Here is a 22,552-nt window from a genome sequence, read left to right as displayed (position 1 = left end):
AATATTCTAAATATAGGTATTTTGAACAAAGCAGTGAAGCTGAGGCATCTAGAGCACTAACAAAATTAGAAACATTAAAAAAAAAGATGATAATACTACAGAAACACTGAAGTATAGTTCATTTTCAAACTAAACCTCTGTGCAGAAGACCTACCTTAATTAGATGAAGCACATATAGAATGGGTTAAATTTCCCAAATTTTTAGAAATAAAAGACACTGTATAACTAAAAAGAAAAGAACAGAGTTCTAATGGGCATAGCTGGATTTTTCTACCCAGTTTTAACAGGTTTTAAAAGTCTTATTACCCCCATTATGGAACACAGTCATGTGAAACAATGGTCTGCAGAGGATCATCACTAAGTACATTTGGATGAAAACCATCTTCCTGCGAATCTTAGAGCAATCTCCTTTTAAAATTCACTTTTAGAAGCCAAATATATTTCAATTCAGAGGGTCCTCTATACAAATACAGAAGTCTATATGAATTGCGTCTGCTTGTATGAAAAGTTTTCTCTTTCCTGCTTCTTGACAGGTTTGATCACGTCAAGGGGACGAAGTGAATATATCAAGGAAAGGATTGCTGAACCCTTTCCCTGTTTCTTGTTTTGTCTTCTAATTACCTGTTCCTACCTTCCTTTGAAATAGAACAGTAGGCTAGAAGGAACTTTGGTCTGACAAATGATGAAAAATTTTGTGTTCATCAAAAGAAAAAGATAGCAAACTGGAAAAACTAAAGTAACCCTTTTAAGGCTGCAATCCAAACTTGCAGCTAACAACCTAGTGGGGAAGTTTATCTGTTTAAAGTAGGACAAAGCCCAGCTATTTTTTGACATCTGATCTGGACATGCAAAATGGAAAAAAGGAGTAGACTGGAGATGAGAAAAGATGCATGTCTGCAGGGTTTGCTATAGTAGTGAAAACTGAAAATAAAGATTCAAGTTCTAGGCACAAGAAATATTTTTATTTCACAAATCATTTTTATGAGCTTCAACATCAGAAGTACAAAGATCCTCAAGAATTATGTGAAAATATATGGAGAAATTTAAATTTTTTGTTGAACAAAGCTCTTCCATTTTTGCAAGGAAAAGTACTGTAACTAGTCTACGGAATTTTTTTTTTGTTGTTTTAAGCAGAAGGTTAAATAAGTAAAGCTCAAGAAATTATTGGCATTTCAATCTCTTACTGAGCTATACTCCCATTATCCTAATTAAGGCCTGAACGAAACATAGTGGGCCCTCATCTCAAAACACATCTGGACATCTGCAACTGGAAGGTAACAAAGGCAGTTAACAGGACTCCATCTAGATACACAGGTACACTACTATGGAATAGTAGCAATCAAAATAAGGAGCATGTACTGTTACATGGTTTGTACAAAATGATCTAAATAATTGTGTTTGAAGACAAAACTGTTTATGACACATGATTACCTTGCCGGTGAATCATTCCTCCATGCATAATTCTTGCCACAATGCAATGGTTCAGCTCATTCATTTTTAAAGTAATTCCCTACAAAAAGAAATGTTTATACTCTTAAAATAAAACATTAAGCAGTGTGATTCGTGAGTGGTTAAGAACAATCACTTTTCCTAAAAGCTTGAAGGCAGGGTATAAATTTTAAGGTTAAAATAAAAACTTTGCCACTCGCTTAAATATGAGCAATAAAACCAGATGCTATTTATAAGTGAAGATGCAATAATTTAATATATAAGCATATAAGATTCTTGTTTGTTAAAAATGTAGTTTTGTATTGAAGTGCAAAATGTTCAGTTTGGTTTAAAGCCTAATCTGCTATAACTACTACAAGGTTGTTTTCGAACAAAGACAGCTCTAGTGGTACAGCAGTAGTATGAATGCACACAGAGCATTTTAAGTTAAGGATATAGACAAGTGTAAGTATCTACAATGTAAGTGTAAAAATGTAAGTATTTACAATGGCTGCTGAACTATTCCAATGATACTGTCAACGCTACTTCGAAGTGCAGAAACTGTCATTAAAATAATTATAATACTGGTCTTTACCAGTACGGAGTCAAGAAAAATACTGAGGTTCTCTCCATACCATTGGTTCATCTGTGTTCTTCTGGAACTGCACCAGTCGAACTCGTGTTACATTCTCCATATCCATGTCGCCGTTGGCGCTTTCTGGAGAATCTCCGTTTAAGTATGGAGACGTGGGAGGAGGTGTAACTCTCAGCGCTTCATCACTGTAAACTTCATGTGCCACTACATCATGAGTTTGAAGTAAGGCCTAGAGGAGATTACAGCAACAAAATATCAGACTTCCATCATCTCTGATGTCCCCCACTCATAACTTGTAAATATTTTTGAGCCTTTCCAGAAATTAAAGGAAATTCAAGATATTTGTGCCTCACTTTCTATACAGGAACTTTTCCCTTAAAGGAGTCTAAGATTATCTTCAGCAGACTGCAAATGCATACACGTGTACCTAACCTTTAAAATCTGCATGAGTAAACCTGATTTTCTACTGTAGATACCTCAATGAGAATGCTGCTTCCCTCTACCCCATCTTCCCAACACCTGCAAGGTGTCAGAATTAATCCATCTTTATTTATGTGCCTAGACACAGAATTAGGAAGCTACGTTTCTGAGCAAACTATTCTATAATAATTACCCTAGTAAAATGAAAAGGTATTCAGATCCTGTGGTATTTCATTCTAATAAAGACAGACTGTGGATCGGCACTGACTGGAAGAATGAAATACTGTTTTTTGTCGTTCACTAGCATAATCAATTCCATATTCTCCCCTTCCCCTAGAGCATGGACCCAGCACAACCACACTAAGTTCAAAAGACCTGATAAAAATTACAATCTAAACCAACGAATTGCTCGAATACTACTTCATTAGTGTTACTCTGTTTCTTGATGTAAAGAATGGTACAAGACGCAATTGATTAAATGTATTTAAATATCTTTGATAAGCAGAACAACTGACCGTGTAAGGACTCTAAGCTAGAGCAAAGACATGAAGCCTGTGTAACTGGAGGAAGTGTAACATAGTATTACGAGATAAAAGTTGGACAAAGCGTAAACATTTACAAAGCAGTATTCAATAGTACCAGGCTTTTTTATGGTATGACGTTCCACTGTTCTCCAGGATATCTTTAAGAGCCCCATATCCCATCCATTTCACATTTGCATTCAATTCTTAATAATGAGTGTATTATAGCTAGCTTGCTTCTGTCCAAAAACTAAATACAATTTATATGTGAACACGCTAGTTCTACTCCTATATTAACTTATTAAGGACCAGAGATAGATCCTGCCTCTATACCCAATGGACAGGTTTCTCAGACAAGGATTGATAATCAAGCCTAGTTCTTACAATATCTCTACAATAATAGAGATTAGCCACCACCACAGTTAGGTCAATCTATGTTATAGTTAACATCTTGTTAGTTTTCATTTTAATGCTCATAGCTCTTAACTTGTAAAACCCATCAATCTTGCAAGGCTTGAGACTGACCATCTAGAATTTGTTTTGGCAGAGAAATCTGACTCTGCAATGTCTTAGTCTTAAATTAAAATGTTTAAGGAGAACTTATACTGAAAAAAAAGTAAGAAAAAATGATCCCTACAAGATGTTATTTCTGAAATAGAATCCAAGGCAGAAATGGGATTTTCATGGCCTCTACAAAATCCTAAATTTTTCCCAAGCTAGCACTTCTAAAGTGTACCATATTATAAAAGATAACTTCTTTCCTCAAATCAATTTCAAACTATAGTTGGGAATTCAGCATTGTAACGATGGAATGGAACTCCCTAAACTAGCAACGCTCTGCCCACTTTCCCTCCTGTTTTTCCAGTGTTTCAAGCCCACCTACACAAATACTGGTTTTAGTTAAATACTAAACTGTATCTGCATTTTCTGGTTTTCATCTTATTTTGTCAACCCCTAAGCTCAAACTTGCAACAATTCCTCTGCATTAGTCTGTACTACTGAAGCAACATTTTATCTATAGAGATCTGGACCATCCATGTAAGTTAAACCAGTTTAATGAAATAAATTCTTAATTTGATGTATTTTATTAGGTGTAAACTTATGTGTGAATACGCCTATATAGGCTTAGGGATTTAGCTTAATTCTCATTCTAGTATCTGAAAACTGTTTGCAGTTGTCCCAAATAAGACAAGAGCATCCATGTGCAATCATGCCTTAGCCCTGGCTATTACAAAAAACATCCATTCTAGGAGTGTGTGTGGTCTTGGCTTTGTGCGCAAGCACTCTTTAACAGAGTAGGATGATCTTCTGTGCTTCCTTCAGCTCAATCTGCTTAAAGCTACTTACTCAACTTCATGCACCTGCCTGTATCTGTTATATTCTCCACGCTTTAATATTACATTTCTTATGTAATTAAGGGCCTTATGTTTGTTTCACATCAAATACTTCCCTTGCTTTACACTATACTTTTAGCAATAATATACCCCTTGTAGGAGATTAAAATATGGTAATTTGAACAATTTTAAAGGTTCATAATTATACTAGATGACTTCTCAATCTGTTAACAAAAATTAACACAAACTCAGAAACACCAGATATTAAAGTACAGCAAGCTCAGTTTAAATATTGAAAACATTTAATATAAAGACTGCTATTGGACTTCACTTCAGGATACTTGCTTTCATGTATTCCTGTTAATTTTGATAATCTAGATTTTTTTCCCTGTCTCTTTTTCCATTGCAGAACATGATAATCCTGCTGAAAATAAGTTTGGTGAGAACAACTGCTTTCTACTATATCGCAGGATCATTGTCTGCAAAGTACAGCATAGGAAGGCACATGATGATGGATAAAACTTCAATATATAATTAAGTAAAAGTCTGCTAGTATAGCAAACATTTCAATTGCTGCCACATACTAAACATACATAATAGAACCTTTTAGAGATAAAACTGGTGCATTTGAAAAACTACTCAAAGTTGTGTAATGGAATAAAAGCTCCTTGAAATTTGTACACAACTAATGTGGTACTTGATAATCTTTTAAAGAATTCTTAAATTAATTATCTACTGAAAGACCTTTATGCAACATTTACATACATTTCTTTAAATTAAAATGTTAAGCACGTACAGACTAAATTTATAATTTATTCCTGTACCCATAAGGCGCACAAGGGTAAAACAAAACTAAAACAACAAAAAACTGAACTCTATCCCAGTTAAGAGTACTTACAAACGCTTACTTTATGGGCTTTGGTTCTGTAAAGGTCTATACATAGTCTAAACCACTAACACTGTGTTTAGGTAAACGAGACAGACTATGCTCCATTGTCTTCCAATTAGATAATAATAGAAATAATAGTAAAATACTCTGTTATCATACAGGTGTTAAGGCACATGATCCTACTTATTACACCTTATTGCTTCAGTCTCTGTGCATCAGAGCTCAGCAACTTACTATCCAATGTATTGTTCTGTACAATGCTTGGTAAACACATTGAGTGTAAGCTGACAATATTGGTTTATACAGTTATTTCCTTTCCTAAGAGTATCTATTTTAAAGGCTTTGGCTCTGAAGGAAAGCTTGGCAGAATGCCACATATGTAAGAATAATTTTGTAAGGTCTGTTACCTTATAAAAGGTGTGTCTGGGAGCAGGAGTGGGAATGATGGGAGAGGATGGGATTGCCTTTTTGTCATCTGGAGACTCTTTGGTATCTGCACCCTAAAGGTATGGTTCCACTGCAACATATGCTGATTTAACTGCTGCTTTACATGTTTGTGCCATTCCTTCCTATCCTGGACTGCGTGTTTCTGTCCCCTTGCACATTCTGGCTCTGCAGTATTCCAGTTGTCCCTAATTCTTTTTGCTAAACTGATCATTGTTTTGTTGGAGTGGTTTTCTACTAGCTTAGCACAGCGCAACACCGAAGTGCAGTGTCAGATGAATGTCAGAACAACTGCAAGGGAGAAGATGAAACATGCGGAAGAAGGGATGGGACTCCTATCAACTAGCAATTTAGCTTGGGATGCCATAGACTAACTTACCGAAATTACTCCTCATCAAAAATACTTTTTATGGAATTGTGGCTTATTCCTTATTAAAAAAACCCCACCCTTTTATAGAATTGCAGAAAAAGAATTCTGACACATGGTTTTAAATTTCAGGATATCAGTTGGAAGTAGAGATACCTATAAAAGATGACTTCCAAATCACTTTTCCTGTCACTTGATTTGATACATTTAATTTTTATATGCCACAAGCATTCTTATTGATGTCTACTCTGAAAATAATTTATACTTGAAAAATGCTCTTTATCCACAGTGCCTAATTTTTTTGCAGTACTGTGTGGTAATTATGCAAAAAAAAGGTAAATCAAATGAACCTGTCAGATTCCAAATAAAGAAGCTGAGTACCAGAGAGTATTGTTCTTGGTCTTTTTTCCTTTTTTTTTTTTTTTTCCCCTTTTTTTAAAATTGTTCTTACAATATGGCTGAGCACCATTCCACCTTGTTTTATTTTTTATTTCAAGCAAGTATTCCCATTAAATGTTGAACCAGATTTCTTACAGACTTCAGGATAGGTATCATCTCCAGGCAATGACATATCAGTGTGTTGCTGAGTACAACATAAAAAGCCAATCTGGTGCAAAAGTCTGCATTAGCAATTAGTGCAATGAAATAGGAATGGATCAACAAGTAAAACAATTGGGTTAGTGAGGACCCGATGTATACACTGAACGCATTGCAGGAGTTTTTACTTCTGACCAGCTTCCATCTTGCCCTGTGGACCGAATGCCCACCAGCTGCTGGATTACACTGGCTGAGCTTCCGGTGTACATCTTCGAGTTTAATTTTATCTGACATGAGTCTAGTTTGCATGCTTTGAGACTCTTACGCGATACAAGCCAAAGCACTGTAAGGGTACAATCGGGAGAGTCACTTCAAAAACACACTCCTGATCTGATTTAAAGTACTATAATAAATGCACCCGAAGCTACAGTGGCCATCAAAAGAACACACTGGGACATGCAGCTATCCAGATTTCATCTTATACCTGAATATGAGGTTGGTTTCAGCTCACTCTTTCCTGGAAATTAGGTTTATCCTTCAGACTTACAGTAATTCAGCTTTCAGGTGAGCAAATTCCACAAAGCCCCCTGCATATAATCCTTGTATTAGGGAAAGTCAAATTCATGATTTTAAACTGACAATAGTGTATAGCAGATTTAAGCAAACACTTTTCTTTCTGAACTTACAAACTTCATCCACAGCATAAACAAAAGAAATCCTTTAAGTAGTTTCAAAAGACTGGACTTCAGTAACTGGAACCAAGTTATTAAGTGGTCACATCCCTGAACTTAGGACAACTACTGCCCACAAATCAGGTTTGTGAAACAGACACAGTAGGAGTCGATATGTAACACAAATTCACTAGACTGTACAAGCTATTGATTTATTGTAAAATAATGTTAAATAAAAACTTATTTTGCAATGACTTCACACACCTTTATCCTAAGAAGACGTTGAGAAAAAGGAGGACCCCAGCTCTACCTATGAACATCCAAAAGGATTCATTCTTCTTTGTATGTGCAACACAGCTCCCCTCAAAAAGACAGGGAGACTGCTCCATAATTAGATTACTCCAAACTGCTGACAGTTTTCAGCACAGTAGTGGGGACCAATAGTAGTAGTAATAGAAACTATTTTACCAGACCAACAGATTAGAAATATTTATTAATAGGTATATTGTATTGTATGCAGTTTCATCACCTGCAGGTATGAGGGAGAACTTACTGAACTCAAGTTTTCTAATGTAAAGAATATTAAAAAAAAAAAACCCAACAAAAAAACCCTCAACAAGAGTAGCATTTGCTTACCATGAAATGAGGTTGTGTTAAAATACGCTTTAGCTCCTTTGCATCGTTGTTCTCTGGGTAACATGAAATTTCTTCCAATACCTACAAAACAAGTAGGAGAAACGCCCATAGTAACTTTCTTTTAAATAAAGCTATGAATCAAACAAATGAAAATCCTCACCGGTCAGTCAGAATATCTCCAAATGATTATACAAAAGAATGTTTTTGACAGGAAACGGCTTAGGAGAATGTGCCCCCCCACCCCCCTCCAAGAGAATGAAGTATCTCATTTCAGTTTTCTTTCTGAGAAAGATTAAAGCAGAAATTTGAAGGAAACAGTTGCTCTTTTTTCAATTGACAGTATTCCTCCAACAGCTAAATATATGGAGATAGAAATGAACCACTAACTTATAGGTGACACACATCACCACCAATTGTTACTTTCACACATGGTCTCAACTTATTAAAACAGTTTAAAAGCAGAATTAAAAATACTCATAAAACCTTCTCTCCACAAATTAAATTGTTAAAGACATCAAGTGTAGGTGGTCTGTCTGCTACCCCACCTCCAAGCTCCAAATTTTATAAAATCTGAGCCATACTTCAGCTTATCTTTGGGAGAAGGAGGAGGCAGGAGGCATTTGCCTGCAACCGGATACTTTCACCTTCATTTTCCACATGCAACTACTTGGACAAAGAAAGCAGAGTATTTTGCTTCTGGAAGCACCTCCCAGGATTAACTGCAAGGAAATCTTGCAGAATAGGATTTCAGGGTGTCTATCAGTGTGACTGCAGTTATTACACAGTGTTTTAGTTTTCCTCTTCATTCTATTTTAATAGCACTATAAACAATGTTTTCCTATGACATTACCCCCAACAGCTGTACTTATTTTTACTGATAATATATAATACAACTATTTTTTTTTTACTACTTGCAATAAATAAACAAATAAAATACTATTTGTCAGGTATAAGAATTAAGAATATCTGTGTCTATCTTTCATCTTAATGGGCCACCTTCATTGCATTTCTAGGTCTGCTCTTCTTAGAACGATCTATGATAAACTTGTTTTTTCAATTTAAAAAGCTGATACCTAGAAACATATCTTTTTTTGTGACAAAGTAATATATAAACTGAACAGGAAAGATATTGCATTTACCCAACAGGAGTATTCCTCTTAAGACCACTATTGTTGCAGCAAAGTTTAAATGATGAAACTCAGTAATACATATAATCCTTACAGACATAATGGAATTCTGTGACTTTATGCAACATGTTATGTAACTTAAGTAAGCAATGGTAGAATTCCAGAAATAATTCAGATTATGAGCCAGAATACATATCAGTATCTTAATGAAGAAAAAAAATGTTCCACTTTAAATACAATCAAACTTTTGAAATAAAAAATAGATTTTAAAGCCATTACCTCTTTGGCTCTCTGTACAGCATCACTTGGAGGATTCCTGATTTGTGGTGAAGATTTTGTGTTTATTTTGTCATAAAGCTGAAATAACAAAAAAACAAACTACTGAAATCACATGCTACTTTATATAAAGTAATGATGAACACTAACAATAGCCTGCTTATGTTACCACGATTAAGACGGTTGTTACACTGCAAGTCCCACAGACGTTTTGTATACAAAATCTAGCAGCTTAGGGTTTTGGCTTTTAATTTTTAAACATTTCCTGATTTGAACAGTGCCACAGATTCAGAGTTCATAGGATGACATGGGAAAGTTCAAGAGGTTAAGGGATTCTGCAAACCTCCCATGCTTTTTCCACAGATTTACAGAAACTATATTCTTCTATTAGAATTGATCCTATGAATCTTGAATAAATGCTGTAAATGATACGTTCTGCTATAAAATCAAATTGATCTGCATATCCCACTTTTCTCAATAAATCAATCATCAAACATTCCAAACAGTAATTCAAATAAACCTCAGAATACAGGAAAATGCTCTTGAAGATAGAAAGCTACAAAAGCCTAAGTCTCTGGAGAAGACAAAAACAAATCTTTCCAAGAAAGAGGGCTCACAAAAAAAGAGTACCCTTATTTTGCTACGATTTTCTATTAGACAGAAGAATGCCAATGTATTTAAATAGGAAATTGTAAACCTTCCAGGTTAATTATTTTTTTTTTTAAACTTTAAACCCCCCCTCAATTATGCAAAACACAACAGGAAAGAGATCTATCTTCAATTTCAGATGAGAGATAGATATTACACGCTCTCTTTAATACAAACCTAAAAGACTCTACATGTTTTAAAGAAGTAAACGTATACTTAAGAATAAAAAGGCACTGTAATAAGTACTATCTTCAAACAGAAAACTTTTGGCTTACATTTCAAACAATATAAAGATGGCCATGCCTGTAATTAATTCCTAATTATGTCAGACTACTTCTTTGAAATATAAGACAGAAAAAAGATACAAATAGCTATTTTTAGGATATTAGAGAATTTTTTTATCACAGTGAGGGTGGTGAAACACTGCAACAAATTGCCCAGGGAAATTGTGGAATCTCTCGACTTTGGAAATACTCAAAATTCAACTGAAATTCAAAATAGTGTATGTAAGCAAACATTCAAAATACACAAGGGACTCGAACACGTTCAGCAAATCCTAACACTGTAAAAGGATGAGTTGATAAGAACCCCCCATTTAGGCTGCTCAGCCAGGAGTTCTCAGGAGCTTCCTCTGAGAAGCTTACAGCTCCATTGTTTGGCTGAGGACAGCCTCAGATGTTTGAAAAAGGGAATCTCGTCAAGCTACAGAAGTGCCCTCTTCTCTTTCTCACATGAAATAGCATTCAGTTTTAGAAAAGATGTAAATTGCAATAAATGCAATCCAATATCATCATCATTTTCCTTGTGTTCCTTAACAATCTAATGCACATGTTGAACATTTCAAGTCCATACACTAATAAATACAAAAAGAGGAAACAACGTCACTTCCAAAAAACACTGCCTGCAGGAGAGTTATACCACTGTCTTGGGGAAAGAAAACTAGAAAAGTCAAGCTAAACCAGTTTCTTCCACATCCGACAACTTCACCTTGTGCTGCCAAAACACTGCTATACTCAACAGTTTAAGCAGCCTTGACCACTGTTGAAGTTTTTAAAATAAAAGCTTTCTGCTAGCTTATAGTTCAGGAGATACTTGAGTTGCATACACAATTATTTGTTTTTACCTTGGCTTAAATAAGTAAACAAAACCTACCCAAACTCCAGCAACCCCAAATTATTAAGTATCACATTTATACACCTGTTCAGAAACTGCATCAAGCACTGCGTACCGAGTGAAGCACAGTAGGAGCTGTTGAAAATGCATGATACCCAACATGAATACTATTGAATGCATTTTTCTGAGTCACACACAGATCCTGTTCAAGATTAATGAAATTACAGAAAAGTTAGCATGACAATATTTTTATTAGTTATTTCTAGCAATTGTTTAAAAGCTAAGCTGCTGAAGTTGCTGATTTCACTCAAGTCGCCATGTTAGTGTGATCCAAAACAACCGGCAGTTTATAGAAAAAATTTCTTCTCACAATCATGGGAGAGGATAAGTTATCTTCTGAGACTAGGAAGGAGGCAAAAAGGAAAGTAGGAAGCAAAGTGCCTCTAAGAATGTTCAGAAAAAAATCAAGGCAAAGTTCAGACTAAACAATGGTGCATTTATTTTTCCGTAGTGCTTTCATGCTGAGGCATGGCACTTAAATTTCATCTTCCAGGAGTGCTACTTACTGAGATTTGCTTCCAAGGCACCAAACTATTAGGAGGTACTCTGACAGTACTTAAAAGAAAAACCTTTGTATTTGCATTAAGGCTTAAAGCCTATATATTACCCAAGCCACGGGATACATTCATTGTTTCTGGGAGTAGAAGACAGCCTCAACTAGAGAAAGGATGTATTTTTGGTAGCTTCACTAGCACGAGCAGATCTCTTCTAGAGAATCTTTTTGGGTACTCCACCTCCAAAGCTATTACAGCGGAAGTCACTAATTCCAGTGTCTAATGAAAATCCTATACAAACAGCCTACACCACATTACACTTTTACCATGAATATAATGTGTTTTTCTCTAAAGTTCTGTTCAACCTAAAAAGCAAGAAGCAAACAAAACCCACAATAAACCTGAAAAGAAACCTGAACATCTCCAACTTGGAATGCATTTTTAAATGGTAAATTCCTAATTAAAACCAGAGACATTTCATGAAGGTATACTGATTTAAGAAAAAAGAAATACACTTTTTCATTTGTTTAACTGGGTTACCATCACTTTAACCTCTGCATGCACGGAAAAAGAAAAGCATATTTTCTGCCCAAATAAAAGATCATACATCTAAGAACAAAGAATACAAGTAATACTTAAAAGAGGAGGAACTGCCTTGGCAGGAGGAAGGGGGAATCTCAGGCAGTCAGAAAGCATAAAGTCAGCAACATATGAGTTTCTCCCAGGGAAGACTACAGCTGAATGCCATACCATAATGAGAATATCAATTAAGAAATAAGATTGCTATGTGTTTGTGGCGTGCCCACAATAGATCACTGTTCAGTTCTACATTCAAAATACCGGAAGGATGTCAAGAGGCAGAGAGGGCTCAGAAAAAGCTTTCCAAAAAGATCAATCATCTCTTCCCCTAGTATATTATAAAATGCTTAAAGAAGACAGAAGTTTGATAGTATAAGGGAATTCAGTTTAAATGACAAAACTGTCACATGATTTGAGTAAAAGAAAGTAGTCAAGACAAATTCAGAGTAGAATTAAAGTACAAATATAAACATTGCAGGTAATTAAGGAGGTAACTGATTTGCTCTCTTGGGAATTTTTAAAAATCAGACATTTTTTAAATGTTATACTCTAATTCAAGTTAGTTCACGGACTTTTTAGCTTACAAGGGGACCAGGCTACAAAATTAAAATTGCTTCTCCTAGCCATATATTCCATAAACAACACATTAAGCTTTAAAATTTCAGTGTAATTAATTTATTTTGTAACTTGTTGGAAAATGATATCTATTATCAATAAAACTGGTGTTTTATGAATTAACCTAAAGGGAGCCAATAGCAGTAGTGAAGGATTTATTTTTGTATGTGAAGTCAAAGAAGGTTTCCACAAGAGAAAATCCAAATGACAAAGAAAAAAAAGTAGTTTGTCAATTCCTGTACAATAATTTTCTAAACACAGTGTAGATGTTCAGCTAGTTGTTACCGTCTCTGTGCTCTGAATTACTTTTAAAACAGGAGCTGACTGTGGCTTTCATCATGTCAAGGTTTCTTTGTCTTTTTATAGATGGGTCACAAATTCTTAGGTTTTAATTGTGGTTCTTGAAATGATGGTGAACACTGTCTTAACCTAAAACTGTTTTTAATCCCTTTTTAACAATAAAACAGCTGTAATTATTACTGACACTTCATTTTAGCAACGGAAAAATTTCCTAGTAGAGACAATCAGTATTGTTACCAAACTGTCTCAGTGTCTACTTTCACATCTCATCTGGAAACAACCTTTTGTTCAGGGCACGCAATTTCTCTCTGGTATAATACATTATGACACTGAATTATTTTGGAGAGTAGTAGCACAAATTACAATACACAAGACAAATGCAACTATTGTACACTGAAGACAGTAAAATGACAAGACTGTTTTCAAATCTATAAATACATACACAGCAAAACCCCATGAACCATTTATCTTGTTCAGGTTCACATGTCATCATGTATTTCTAATGCAGCCTTAGAAGAAATTAAAATAATATTATGTACAAGATTGTATCAGAAGTAGTATTTCTACATTAACTGTTTATGTAGTCAAAGCAAAAAATAAGAACAAACAAGATATGTATCTTTAAAAACATGTCAAGTAATAATAAGTAAACACAGAAACAAAGGAAGTATTAGTACCTCTTAGTATTGCTTTATATTTTAATTGTTTCAAGATACCATTTCAACAATGCTTTCACAGAAAAAAAGTCTGGTTCTAAAGTGTCTCTTGTTTGGTAAGTAATCATATAAACAGAAGGATGAATCCAGGATATTATTTTGTATCTCTCATTTCCTATTTTAGTAACTGTGTGTTCAGTCTGGACAGAATTTTTTAGCATTATGTTATTAAGCCTATTTCAAAAAACACATTAGCTCTAACAAAAATTAGTCTTTACTGGCTACAGAAGATGATTAGAAGCTTTCTGCCAGAACGCAGCAGAAGCTAGTAAGAGGAGCAAAGCTTACACTATGCATTAATGCACCAGAACTGGTGAAACAGTCCTACCTTCTTTGCAATCTTTGAAAAAAGACTGTTTTGCAATACTTTTCAAATATTTTTGCACTTAAACAATAGCTATAGCAGAAGCAATTTAGAAGAAGGAAGTTACAGCTCCATAATTTGTCTCTGAAAGCATGTGAATTCAGAGGTTTCATTTATACATGGTAACAAGAACATTTGTTCCGTTGGACATAAGAATCCAACTCACCTTTACACGAATGTTTTACAAAATGTTTAAGAAAACTTTGAATGAAACCTGTTCGCACACATCATAGATTAAAGTAAAGTAAACATTAATGACAATTACAGCCAGGCTTTATATACTCCTGTGGAACAGAACACATTACTATGTGCAGGTAGCTACATAATTTTAATCACAGAAAAACAGCCCGTTTACAATGCTGTTGTCTTTCAGCAGCCCTGCAACCCTAAGTCCTTCAGGGACCATAACAAACGTGGTTTCTTGTGGAACAGAATTAACTGGTTCATTCTTCACTGTCCTCAACAGAATGCTTTTCTACGTAATACCAACAGACTTCCAGGAGGGCAAAATCTCTGTGTGCCCTAATGATGGGCTTTCTTTTTGCTGGGATGCTCTATATTGAAGTGATAGCAAATAACTCCACGCCCTCCCCCCAGCAGCCCAACCTCCAACAATTTCACTCATCAATAAGCATAAACATAACAATTAAAATTTTCTCATAATTAAAAAAAAATAACTGTTGTAAAATGCCACAGCAATTGTAACCTTTGGAGTTTCCAGACTTTTGAATACTTTGCATCTCAGTCTCACTCCTCGGCACCAGTTCTTCTGCATTTGCTACACAGAAAATCAAAATTAAGAGCTTGCTCTGGAAAAGCTTAACAATCACAACTGATATATTGACAAAATTTGATATAACAAACATAAATTGACATTATAGCTAATTAACGGAATAGTACTGCTTCTTAAAAAGACAAATTTTACTTTAAATTTTGCATGCTAGAACACAAATGCTATGACAAGAATACCCACAACATGTCAAGCAGTGTCACTATAGGTTGACCAGCTTTCTTCGCAGGAGTCGACACTTTTTGCCTTCTGTCTGTATAAAGGGAACTCGTTTCTTCTGATATTTAAAAGCACACAGCTCAAAGCCTAATCCACAATCAGGCAAGTGAGACAAAACAACAAACTCTTCTCTTCTGACTAGTTTTTCAGATGTGCAGAAATTCCTTTTTAACCATTTCCTGTAAGAGGAGTTAGAATACTGTCCAAACACAACCCCCATTCAATGACACACTGAAAAATTTAGATACATGACAACTAGCAGAAATTTAGCCTCACTGCCTGGTCTAATCTTGAATGTAATCAAAGTTAGATCACACAGGGAAATCAGTAAGTATTTTGTCAATCCAAAATCTGTAAGTTTCTGTGATGCAAACTAGAAACTTCTGTTAAAACAAGAGCTACTGAACTGCTAGAACATAAAACCCCCCGATCTTTCAACACAAATACACATTTTGTGAGAATTCAGTTATAATTCAGACAGACGCTGGGTTGCCAACCTCAAATATTAAATCCCCAAATTGAAGCATCTAAAAATAATCATTAAAACATCTCCTTATATATTTGACTTTTGCTTTCTGAACAATGCAACACAGTGATATTAGAGGACTATTTTTCATCACTTTTAGATTTTTGTACCATCTAAAAATTCTCGGGTGGAGATGCTGTCCCCTGCACAGCAACATTTACTAACAAATAGGCTTGTTGCTCTGTTACCTTTCACAGCTTCCTATCGTGGTACTCCATTTACTCCAGAGGTTTCATGTGCTGCAAGTCTGAAAGAAATCCATGACCTACTGAATGAAATAATATTCACAAGCAGTAGTATCAAAGAAGCGCTAAAATTAAAGAGCCAATTAGATAATTGATAGACCACTTCATTCTTTCTTCTGCCAGTTCTGTTTCACATCTTTTCCATGCAAAATGTTATAACCTTCCCATGAGTGCCTCTTTCCTTGAGATTCTGCGCCCTCAAGGAAACACATCCCTGAGGGTAACAAATCCTACTGGAAAACACACTGAATAACAAGGTCACAGTCAGCAGGGGCTTTATCTTCAACTTTGTTTAAAGACAGTTTGTTCTTTTAAACCCTCTGTTTTTCACTGTTAAGGACCGTGCCTGAAGCTCACCATTACCATTTTAGCATCAGTGACCTAACATTCATTTCCCAGCATAATTCTACAGCACACGTTACAGTCCTGTCCCGTATGAAAGTCCGAAGCATAATTAAGACTCTACTTTGTGACCTCTAGAGCATTACAGGTTACAGCCCTCAGCAGCTTCAAACTTTTTTTCTCTGTGATGCACTTACTATAGGAGTACGATCAACCTTTGCATTCCAGTTCCTTACGCAGTGGCACGCTGTGCAATTAAACAGCGAACAAAGCTACTTCAACAGAAGGTTTCAGGAAGCAGTTTATCAGCTAAAATGAAGATTCTCTGACACAGTATTCACAGAACAAGACAGTCTGAAGCAGTACATTAATTCTGTCTGAACAGACAAGAGCTTGCTTCTGTCATGCCACAGAACTGGCAGCTGCTATCATTGCAGCTTGTTACTTCAGGCACTCAGACTTTCAGTAAACCTGACAGAGGTTATGCTAATTTGAAATACTCAATTTCTTTCTACATATTCATATTCATGCAACACACAAATGATCTTTTATGTAAAAAAATTCTTATAGTGGCAAAGAGAACCCCAAATTTCACTTTAATGTTGATTATTTATGTGATAGAACTGAAATACACATATTCCATTTTTACTTTTTAGAGGAACTTTTATCTGAAAAATGTAGGCCAAACGTAATTTGTTTTTAAAAGTGATCTGTATTCTTACATATTCGTAATGTATTACTTGTAGAACAGAGTTACACTTGCTGATATCTGTGTCAGAAATGAACATAAAACCAGATTGTCTTATGCCTTTACCTACCAGGTAAGAAAAAACGGTGCCAGGTAAACTCAATCAACCCGATGGAATTTCAACTTTTACTCCAAGCTGCTTCCTTTTTTTGGGACCATTCCCCATTTGGGCTTCTTCACTTGTTTTACTGTCAATCAAGAACTTAGCTTTTGGAGGGGAGAAGACAGGAGAGGAAACCCAACCAAACTGGGCAAAACATTTTTCTCTGTATATCAGTTCAATTCCCACTGCACATGATTGGCAAAGAATTGTCTTCTAGAGAGTAAGAATGACAAATTTCATTGTATTGCATACACAAAACCTGAAATTCTAGACCATGCAAACCTGACATACCAATGAAGCTAAATGCCAACTGGAAAATGTTTAATAAATGTTAGCAGGTTGTTAATGACCACATTTCTGATGCACGCAGAGGATACTACATGTTTCTTAGTGATTAATGCCTTACTACTGGAGAAGGACGAAATATATTAACTGATCTACTTCAAGAACTGCTAGAATAAAATTCCTTGACCCTTCAGTGTGCTATACATGACAACAAACACTGCCTGTCAGATGTGGTCCTACTGAGTTGCCAGAACAGGATCTTAGTAAAGCACAGATGACCAACGTTCATTCTACTGAGGACGAATATAAATTAAAGGACAGAAGGTGACAGATATGGTATCTGTTTTATTAAGGTGGAACCCTGAAATGATGGTAGGCTTCCTCTCAGAGAGAAAACACATTCCCGCAACGCCTAAGAAGTGCATACCCAAAGGACTGTGTAGGCATTGCCTTCGTAGTAATCCAAGGGGTAAAAAGGAACCCAGAAAGAAATCCTCCTCATTGCCTTCACAGGGTCTGTCTATTGGTAGCAATTTGGTTATATGACAGTTCGAAGGAAAGCATACAGCCCTTTCTTGCCAGTGTTGGCAACCGGCAAAGATGCCAAGTGGCATTACATACGTTGCCACTCAATATTTTACCATCTAAATCTTGCATTGCCATATTTTGTATGCTTGGAAACACCAGGGGAACTAGAAGGTTAAGGTATAGAGCACTGAAAAGGTTTTCTATTCTGTTATGTAGCTAAATGTTGGGATATCTGTTGTATCTATCTTTCGATCAAAACTTAATAAAGCAAAAATGTATCCAAGTTTAAATTCTCTCAATATGTTACAATCCTGCAGCAAAACTGCAGGCAGTCATGAACTGTGGGGAAATCACACAAAGTTCAATCTGAAAATAAGACTATACAAATCTGTGCAGCCCCATACACTAAATCCACTGTGCTTACGTATGTGGGTGTAACCTTTTTTTAACTGTAGTTCTTATACTGCTAGTTTGGACAAGCAGCAATTTCAGCTTTTAAAATGATAAAGGAAAGATTTCTACTTATGCGTACTACATGGCACATTGCTTTTTACAGTTGTCATAGAACATCAAATATTTTCACAGTTTGTTCTAAATCAATCTTCAATCTAATTTTATTTTTTAAACTGATATAGTTAAAAGCAGATTCAGAGACACACTTATGCTTATACTGATTCAGACCACGTGGTCAAGTGTTAAGATGTTCAGTAATATCTGACTTGTATGTTCTGTTTCTTTGCAAGGGACTACATTTTTACCTTCAGCATGCATGAGCTATGAACAAATTTTAGCTCTACTGTAGAACATATTCCTTTTTAGCAGAAACTACTATGTGCTATGCACTTACTCTGTAAATTCAAAGCCTTCACACTTCAGAGGTAAAAGAGCTGAGGAAAGGACTATATTCTTCTTACAAAATAAACTGCAGGGTGTGTGTGGGTTTTTTTCCACAACCATCCTTTTAAATTGTGCCTCTTGATCTGCTTCATATTTACCAAGAAGTCTTTTTTTTTTTTTTTTTTTTTTCAGTTGTGACACTGAAGTACTGATAATAAACAGCTATGCTACTCCTCAGAATCACACAAGACATTATTTCCTTCTATTTAATTTCAGGTGCCCCTAAATGCCTCATTCATATATACTGAATCCAGACTCCAGTATCTGACAGCATTATATTTCACTATAAATTAGGACTCTAACCTAGTAATTTGTCTCATATTTTAAGAAAACCCCATATTAATACTCATCATAAAAATTCTGTTAACAGTAGAAGCTGCAGTTCTCAACAAGTGATCGCAGATGTTAAAAGATATGCCAGACGGTAGATGTGCATAGCTTGCCAAAGAGGAAGAGGTTGCAATTTAGCAAAATTCTAAATTATATGCAATACGTGTAGGTAAACATATGTTCTCTCAAATTGGAAAGTGTGCTAAGCAAAGCCTGGGATTGAATAATCTTAAATAAATTCATGCTACACTTTAAAACCATAGTGACAAAACAAAAATGATTTAGATTTAAGTAGACTGACTAAGATGTTCTCCTGCCTCCTCAAAGGAGGTGGGAACCCTTCAATTTCTGCTGCCATGAGCTGACTGCAGATATCTAGGGTACCCTTCAGTCCTCCACTATACACTACAAGACACCTTCAGTACGCCATCTAATCTTTTTCTATTTCAGGAACTCTCTGCCACAAGTGCCTCCAGCCATTTTTTTTCTTTTGGGTCTCAACTCCATTCCTGTATCATAAACCAGATTGTTCTCTGTTCATATTGCAAACGTTTTAACTTCTTTTGGAAAGACGAAAGAAGTAAAGCTAGGATGACATAAAGGTACTGCTTTGCACATAGCAGCACCAAGAAAACAAGCATAGCAGTCAGAAAATCAACACAACGAAATTTGATGGTCCCATTAAAAAACGCCCACTCTCATTCTGGAATGTACCAGTAGTACTGTTGTGAAAGACACGGGCTTAGATCATTATTTCACAAGGTACTTTAACATATTTGTAATTTCAAGGACACAAAAATCCTGTTATTTCAATAACTAGTCACAATTTTTTTTTGCTGCATCAGATATCTAATTGAAGCTGATCTTAACAAAACCAAGGCAAACCACCTTTTAAAGATGACACCAAGCAGCTGATCAGATAAAAGTAAGCATAAAAGACATTGAGGTGCTGGAGCGTGTCCAGAGAAGGGCAACGAAGCTGGTGAAGGGTCTGGAGCAGAAGTCTTATGAGGAGCGGCTGAGGGAACTGGGGTTGTTCAGCCTGGAGAAAAGAAGGCTGAGGGGAGACCTTATCGCTCTCTACAACTGCCTGAAAGGAGGTTGTAGAGAGGTGGGGGTCGGTCTCTTCTCCCAGGTAACAAATGATAGGACGAGAGGAAAAGGCCTCAAGTTGTGCCAGGGGAGGTTTAGATTGGATATTAGGAAAAATTTCTTCACCGAAAGGGTTGTCAAGCATTGGAAAAGAGGTGTAGATGTGGTGCTTAGGGACATGGTTTAGTGGTGGACTTGGCTGTGCTAGGTTAGTAGTTGGACTTGATGATCTTAAAGGTCTTTTCCAACCTAAATGATTTTATGATTCTATAAGCACCAGGGAAAACTAATCCCTCAACACAGGAGGGGCTATAAAAAGAGTTATGTTACATAGACAACACCTTGATACACCCCACCTTTGCCCCCGTCTTGCCCCACCCCTTCCAATATGGACTAATGATGTACAGCAGGAACTATAGACTCAGGTTAAGTCTAAATAGGCTTCATTCCCAATTCTGTCAGTTGAATTAACTCTTCGGGGTTAGATCACCATCTTGAAGAAAAGGATGCTAATGGCCATGAACCTCATTCCAGGGGGATATAGAATCCATATAGAACTAGTTAAATCCACAATGATTACAAATGGTTGGCAAAGAACACAGCTTCTCACCTGCTTTGTGATATTGAGCATATCTTGCACCAGGAGATGCTGATATTGGAGTTACAACCATTTTTGTTTATCCCTATCCATGTACATTTTTTGTAATGATAATACTGAGATAAAAATATACTGCAATGAGCTCATTAGTACAAAGAACAGTCAACATGTACCAGCCAACTACTTGAATAACTGGAAGTAGGAGGCAGTGAGGCCTGACTGACTTCAAAGATAGAAGCATAGCTTACTGGGCTGTTACTATATTGCCTTTGGGTATTTTAATGTAAACTAAGTGTAGACCGAAGTATCATTCTGAAGAAAGCTCCCAGCACCAGCAAAGCGGAAGTGTTATTCAAGATTTGCGGGCTCTACCCCAGGTGCTGTAGCATTTCTTTATTTTTGTCATTTCTCAGAGTAAGTCCCGAGCTCCTGGAGAAATAATAAATCTGAGGATCTGAAGTTTTACAAGGAAAAAAACCCCACCAGGTAGCCCTTATGGTTAAAAAGGAACTGAAACTAACTTGAACTACACTTGACATAAAAAGAAGTGAAGAAAATGTAGAAAGTCAAATATGAAAATGATCCTCTTTACCTCAAAATGATATCGGTTAAGTTAGTTAAATGTTCTACAGGTGTAGAATACAGTTCTAGTGTTCTTTGACAGATCAGGGCCCAGTAACATAAAAATACATTGTAATCAAGGGAATTTTTAATTCTACATACTAAAAAAAAAGTCTATGGATTTATGCTTTTGGAGTAAGATATGCTGGTGCACACAGACACACACACACACACACACACACACACACTTGCACAGACACTCACAATCACACGCTATTGACACAGGGAAGATGACATTTGGCCAAGAGGAATAGGCTAAATACTACAATTCTCATTTAAAGTACATACTTTATTAAGCTGAATGTCACTTCATGATTCACCACATCAGTACTATGCTTATAAATACTCAGAAATGACAGAACATTAGTTAGAAAGAAAACAGATTAAGTGCAACAAAGCAACTATCACAGTGTCATACAATCCGACCCAGAATTTTCCATTGTTGGAAAGTGGTGGATACATAAATTTCTCAAAAATGAATCTTTATCAATATAAAAGTTACTGTTAGCTCTTCTTTGTATTAGTCTTGTGTTTGAGAGACCCAGTCATGTATCAGTTATATAAGATATGACAAAAACATGGAACAAAAATGGTTTCTGCTCAGAAGACTAAATATAAGACAATTTCTCTATATAAATTTGTAAGACAGAGAAACAGGAAGAACAAGAACCAATGAGATGATGCTGACTAGCACAGTGATCTACATAACCCAGGAACACAGAAAATGAACTGCAAAGATATGAAGGAAGTTGAAAATGGAAGGTATTTTAGAGAATTATTATGAAATAATGTAGAAGAAATTCTATAATAGCCTCTGCTTTTAGTGTTCTTTCAGATATGGCCTTCCAGAGAAGTTACCTTTTAGAGAAAAAGCATACTGCACTGGCGATGATGATCCAGCCCACCTGCTGAAGGAATTCTTCAAACAGTTCACCCTAAGGCTTGGTCAATGTTCTTCTACACTACTTGGGAAAGGAGTTTCCATTGCAGTGTGAGAGACAGTCCCTCCCACTCCCTGGGGCTGAGCATGCTGCCTCTGCTGGACTGGGATAAAAGCCAGATTTGGTTCCCCAAATAGCAAGGTGCTTTCCTGC

At 36.0% G+C, this 22,552-nt stretch overlaps 1 protein-coding gene across 3 annotated transcripts in view; it reads right to left on the bottom strand.

The window, feature by feature from the left end:
* The window catches only part of CASK (calcium/calmodulin dependent serine protein kinase), a 226,215-nt gene that overhangs the window by 35,578 nt on the left and 168,085 nt on the right, over positions 1-22,552 (bottom strand). For all 3 annotated transcript variants that reach the window (XM_075520149.1, XM_075520153.1, XM_075520155.1), the window contains exons 12-15: positions 9,249-9,326; positions 7,843-7,923; positions 2,064-2,252; positions 1,432-1,510 (exon numbers count right to left, since the gene is read on the bottom strand). In XM_075520149.1, coding sequence (XP_075376264.1) covers positions 1,432-1,510; positions 2,064-2,252; positions 7,843-7,923; positions 9,249-9,326 — 427 coding nt within the window. The remainder of the gene's footprint in view (positions 1-1,431; positions 1,511-2,063; positions 2,253-7,842; positions 7,924-9,248; positions 9,327-22,552) is intronic.

Source organism: Mycteria americana, chromosome 1 (genome assembly GCF_035582795.1).
Source record: "Mycteria americana isolate JAX WOST 10 ecotype Jacksonville Zoo and Gardens chromosome 1, USCA_MyAme_1.0, whole genome shotgun sequence".
Classification (NCBI taxonomy): Eukaryota; Metazoa; Chordata; class Aves; order Ciconiiformes; family Ciconiidae; genus Mycteria; species Mycteria americana.
This window is presented reverse-complemented; position numbering and strand designations above follow the sequence as displayed.